The following is a 6,017-nucleotide window of genomic DNA, read 5'->3' as shown; positions in this document are numbered from 1 at the left end:
CATCACCCTTCTGATGAACATTTTTTTTTCTAATAGAACAGAGAAGTTTGTTAAATTTTGCAGCTACATCACTGGTAACTAGATCAAAAAAATAAAAGGAGATTATCCAAGGACAAGCCTATGTGTACTTATCTACGTTCTACGAACACACTCATGTTATGCTGCTGCTACGAGCACATCCGAGAGGACTAGATCGGCATAGTTGAGATTGATAACTACCATGTATACCTGGCATAAAGAACAATTAGCTGGGCCATATGTGGGGATCCATCTCTACCACGTTTTTCATGCCAGGTGTGCTGGCCGCTTGTACGTCCTCTCGGTGCACACATCTTCGTCAGAGTGCCGGCCGGAGGCCCCACCCTTCTGGCTACCTGATCAGAGATCAGAGTGTGTGTCACATGGCATGGCAAATGGATTCGTCGCAGTAATCTTGAGGACCTCGGCTGCCGGTTTTGTGGACCTCTTTTCTTTCGTTTGTTTGTCCATAGCCCTACATACGTTCTTCCTGCTGAATCTCTGCAGTGTACGTAAATTTTGATCCCGTTGGATGCTCCTGCTAGCTTGCTTCGTTGCTGCACTAGACAACTTCAGCGTACTAGACACCTTCACTAGACAACTCCAGACTACTTAGATAACTTCACTAGATAAGTTCAGCCTCCACACGAAGGGAGCATTTCCAACAAATTACTCATATCTAACACCAAAAACACACTCTTTCTACATTACCAATAATTACTTTTATATTTTTGATAATGGTTGCTGCAACAGACTACCAAAATCCAACCACCAAGCATAAGGTAGAGGGATAAATTCCCTTCATTTTGATGAGAGAGAGGTGTGTTTCGGTTATTACCAAACACTCTTAGGTAATTGGCATTGGATTGGTAATCTGGTGGAGCACCTCTAATCACGAAAACATCAATTTTTTAATATTGGGAAGAGGGATAAGTAATCTGTTGAAGATTCTCGGGTGGTTATAGGGGTGGGTGTGGGGTTGATTTGGTCCTTTTCAACCTTATAGTAATTAGCTTAGCGGACATATATTTACGAATTCTAAACACCTAGTGAAAATATATTTCATCTTCTTTAGCTGCCTCCAATGTTCATCTGAACAGGCTAATTAGAATTAATATAAAAATAAAATATATATAGCTAATAATTATAATTATCTATCATATTTCTCTTTCATCTATTAAATATTGTAACGTACAATACTCTAAAAGTACATACTTATAATTATCTGGTTGTAATATGTTTAGGTAGTAACAATATTTTTTACTTTGTATCACATCTCCATATGTATTTGATATGTATTTAATTGAATCATCTGTTTAAGCTAAGTAAACAACATAAAAATTGATATTCTTATATCTCCCCCATACATGATACGCCACCATGGATAATATTTTATATAAGCAATAACATAAATAATATATTAATAATGATAGATATAATAATTTAGAATTTTATATTGCTGCACTTTAAAGTTTTATTATAATTATACAACTTAGATACAGATTTAGGAGTTACTTTAACTTTTAACAATAACATAATTAGATAATTTATATACAAACTTAGAGGAATATTTGATATTATTTTTATAATGGCATATGCGGGTAATTTGCATGAAGATTAGAGGGTTACTTTAGATTATTATTTATAATGCCAGAGGTGGGTAATTTAGATACATGTTTAGAGGGTTACTTTATCCTATTTTCATGATGGTGGAGGTGGGTAATTTATTAGAAAAAATAATAGATTCAATGACCATTATGATTAGAGTTGTCGAATTGATGTCCGGATGTTTCTATTTTTTTATAAGAATTTCTAAAATTTCTTTATTTTCTTAGAATGTCCAACTAGTATCCTAGGTGGCTTCACGTAGAGACTTTAAAAAACTTCCAATTAGTAATAGTAAGATACCCACTAAAACCACAAGAAAACAATACAAGAATCGTGAGTTTTGCTGGGAGTTTTAATCAAGTGGCCGAGGGCGATTGCTTTGTCTATTGTTTTCTGCTATAATTTGTATCACGCACGTAAATTGGGCACGTGGGTTAATTGATTATTACTGCTGTAATTGCCTTTTTAGGCGAATGATACGAACACAAATGCCTGAACATTCTTCTTTCTGTTTCCTTCATTTTTGAGAGAGAAGCACGAGTTGGATGGACAAGAATTTCAGAAACGTGGACCGTCGATCAAGATGGCCGGTAATCAACAAGCGTAGCAGCTGAACAGGGACGGCAGTCAGTATAACTACTTGTACCAGTTACTTTTTTTAAAAAAAAAGAAGGTCAATCATCTCAGAAATTAAGAGTACGCCGTCAGGTGCACACTTGTATGAATGTCTCTGCACATGTGCTCCAAACTCGAGCACATTGACTCGTGGAGTCCAGAGCAGAGCTTCAGGTGGTGTTCATCAGGCAGAGCAGGGCAAGAGTCTCCGGCCGGTCAGACTCGCGCGAGACGTCCTCATGGGTTATCTGATCTCCCTGATGCAGGCAGCTTCCTTCAGCTGGTGGTGACGAGACCTCGTCAAAGATTGTCTTCTCCGTTCCTGACGACGCACGCACGCGCTCGGAGTGTCGATGGTTGACAGGTCCAAGATTCAGATGCGAAACGACGACTCGCTTTAACTCGATTCCTCGACGCTTCCCCGCGACCGCGCGCGGAGAACGAACTCGATTTACTTCTGATCAGGGGCCTAGCCAGTGATGAATTTGCCGTGTGCTCCTTTTGTGACACCGACAGATGGGCATGACCGCTGTTTTCGTCGCACTTTCGATTCTAGTAGTTTGGACCAGCTGCGCTCCATGCACGAGAAGCATGTGAGACTTGACGCAAGCATGAAACTCGATGGATTTTCTCAAAAAAAAAACTCGATGGATTGTCTTAGGCGATGCTGACAACCTGTACAGGGAAAACGTACACGTCCTGAATTTCAGTCGCTTGATACTGCACATTTTCAGTTGACGTCGCGTGGCTCTGCCAAGGAAGCTTCTCCATCCTGTTCTCCACGAAAAGCATCGTCGGATTATATTCATGCACCATCCATATCTGTTCCTGCACATTGAGAATTCTTCATCAAGGATCCTGCGTAATCGCAGCCATGTTAACAGACTTTTGAGAAGGCATTGCATGCATTGGTGTTAGGTTTGACGATAACAAATCCACCACACCTGATCAGAGATCAGCCGTAGCGCCACGTACAGATAAAATGCGAAATAAAACGCGCTCCCCGTGGAGGCGGTCGTCACGCAAGCTGCCAGGGGACTACCAAGTGTCCACTCTCTACGTACCTACCATGCATCGCAAACTGCCTCTCGATCGGTCGTGCCTGGGTGCAGAGATGCTCCTTCCTGCCCCTCGCCGCCAGAGCGGCGCCGCGCGCGGCGGCATCGCGGGTTCGCGCGGGCGTGCCGTGCACTCGTCCACATTGTATTGCATTGTGCGGCCGCGCCAGGCCGGGTGAGGTGCTGCGGTGTAGTAATAGTAACCGATTTGACCTTGCTGCTGCTGCTGCTGCCACCAACCCATGATCTCTCCCTCGCTGTCGCTGTGCCCTAGGTGCATACCTAACCCCTTGCTGGCCACTGCTCGGTCCAAGCGTGAACACGTCCCTCGCCGCGGGCACCCCCCCCCCCCCCCCCTCCCTCCTGCTATATAACGGCAACCGCAGCGCCCACTGACCACGCCGAGCAAGCCGCGCGCGCACCAAGCAGACCAGGGCGATCTTGGATTCTCTCCACGCTTTGCTTGGCATCACCTGCAGTCTAATCCATTGATTGGATCGCGTCGTGGTGAGTTAACTGGCCAGACTTGAAGTGCATTGCTTGGAAAATTTATGCAGGATAATTAACCTATGTTCTCCACTCACCCCGGCGCGCATCCATGCCATTCCGGCCCGCCACCGTACGCAATAATGGCTTGGATTGCAGGGTCGTTGCAGCGTTTACATCACCTTCTATCTACTTCAATGGAGGAATGACCAATTGTTCGTTTCATCTGTGTCTTCTGGATTTTAGCTGAGCAACCATCACATTGCTCGAGCAGCGTCTGCCAAGTAAGCGTCGACAGCGTCACTACGTCAGCACCATGGGCGGAGGCAGCCCCATGCAGGCCGTGCTGGTGGCCCCGGGCGTCAAGGGCAAGAAGGTGCTCTCGTTAGACCGCGTCGGGCTCAGGGAGAAGGACGCCGTCGCCGGCCTCATCCGCTCCATCGTCGCCACGTCCAGCCCCGCGCAGCGGAGCGCCTTCCACGTCCTCGACCTCGCCAGGGTCGCCGACCTCTTCCGCGCCTGGCGCCGCGCGCTCCCCGACGTGCGCCCCTACTACGCCGTCAAGTGCAACCCCGAGCCGGCGCTCGTCGGCGCGCTGGCCGCGCTCGGCGCGGGCTTCGACTGCGCCAGCCGTGCCGAGATCGAGGCCGTGCTCGCGCTCGGCGTCCGCCCACGCAGCATCGTCTTCGCCAACCCCTGCAAGCCCGAGCCGCACCTCGAGTACGCCGCGGAGGTTGGCGTCAACCTCACCACCTACGACTCCGTGGAGGAGGTGGCCAAGGTCAAGCGATGCCACCCCAACTGCGAGCTCCTGCTCCGCCTCAAGGGCCCCGACGGCGGCGAGGCCAAGATCGACCTGGGCACCAAGTACGGCGCGCACGCCGACGAGGTGGTGCCGCTCCTGCGCGCCGCCCAGAGCGCGGGGCTTAACGTCGCGGGCGTCTCCTTCCACGTCGGGAGCGGCGCGTCCCGCATGGACGTGTACCGCGAGGCCATCGAGGCCGCGCGCGCGGCGTTCGACGCGGCCGTCGCCCTCGGCATGCCGCCCATGCGCATGCTGGACATCGGTGGCGGATTCACGGCCGGCGCCACGTTCGACGAGGCGGCGGTCGTCATCAACGACGCGCTCGCGCAGCACTTCAGCGACCTGCCGTGCGTGGAGGTCATCGGCGAACCGGGGAGGTACTTCGCCGAGACCGCGTTCACGCTCGCCGCGCGCGTCATCGGGAAGCGCACGCGCGGCGAGGTGCGCGAGTACTGGATCGACGACGGCCTCTACGGCTCGCTCAACTGCATCCTCATGGACCACTACGTGCCGCGCCCGAGGCCGCTGGCCAGCCCGCGGCCCGGCGAGAAGACGCACACGTCTACCGTGTTCGGGCCGACGTGCGACTCCCTCGACACGGTGGTGAGCGGGTACCAGCTGCCGGAGATGAGCGTGGGCGACTGGCTCATCTTCGATGACATGGGCGCCTACAGCACAGCGGCCGGCTCCAAGTTCAACGGGTTTGACACGTCAGAGATAAAGATCTACTTGGAGTACTCCACCTGAGCAAGAACATCGTCGACGATGTCAGGACGGATATTGAAGCAGGGGCTTTAAGTTATTACACTTTTTGTGAAATGAAATTGTACATCTTTTCTCTAGAAGTTGTTGGTTCAAATGTAATTTATTTTACATTGAGGTGTTATATGTAAAAAACAGTATATTCGATTGTCAATTATTATCCATTGGTAAATACATGATATTGCAGCATTTTCTTTAGCTTTGCTCTAGCTCTGATCCGATTATATATATGAACACAATGGCATAGGCATCTTACACACACGCCTCTATGAACAATGGATTCAATTCATTTGGCTATACAATTCCAAGGACAATCGAAAAAAATGAATTCTTGCGTTTTAAACTATAATTATACAAAAAGATATTAGCCATGACCATGGGCCGCATGCTTAGGGCCCGGATGAGCCCGCTAGGGATGGGACCATGCAAATGAAGCCCAGCCGGGATGTACCAGATCTACTCCGTGTTTGGTTCTTTAATTGACACCAATACATATATCTCTTTTATTTATTTAAAGGTCAGGGTACTTTTTAGTTGATATCACGATCTAAATGTAGAATTGCACCAGTTTGAATTCTTCATCCTATTAATGTTCCTAAAAAGGCATCTTCAGGCAATTCTGTTTTGCAGTATGATGTGTGGCTTGTGATAAAATCTGTAATTCT

The 6,017-nt window shown here is 48.4% G+C and overlaps 1 protein-coding gene across 1 annotated transcript; it reads left to right on the top strand.

Moving 5' to 3' along the window:
* Positions 1-3,719: 3,719 nt before the first annotated feature.
* On the top strand, positions 3,720-5,508 carry LOC112882782 (ornithine decarboxylase-like). The gene is made up of 2 exons (XM_025947928.1): positions 3,720-3,806; positions 4,032-5,508. Exon 2 carries the CDS (start codon positions 4,102-4,104, stop codon positions 5,335-5,337), a length of 1,236 nt encoding a protein of 411 aa, XP_025803713.1. The 5' UTR covers positions 3,720-3,806; positions 4,032-4,101; the 3' UTR covers positions 5,338-5,508.
* The last annotated feature ends 509 nt before the right edge of the window (positions 5,509-6,017 follow it).

The sequence above is a fragment of the Panicum hallii genome, chromosome 2 (assembly GCF_002211085.1).
Source record: "Panicum hallii strain FIL2 chromosome 2, PHallii_v3.1, whole genome shotgun sequence".
Lineage (NCBI taxonomy): Eukaryota > Viridiplantae > Streptophyta > Magnoliopsida > Poales > Poaceae > Panicum > Panicum hallii.
The sequence above is the reverse complement of the archived record's forward strand: the minus strand, read 5'-3'. Positions and strand labels throughout refer to the sequence as shown.

Bases quoted from the DNA above. Each gene is read 5' to 3' on its own strand.
- LOC112882782 (XM_025947928.1), top strand. From the start codon at position 4,102: ATGGGCGGAGGCAGCCCCATGCAGGCCGTGCTGGTGGCCCCGGGCGTC.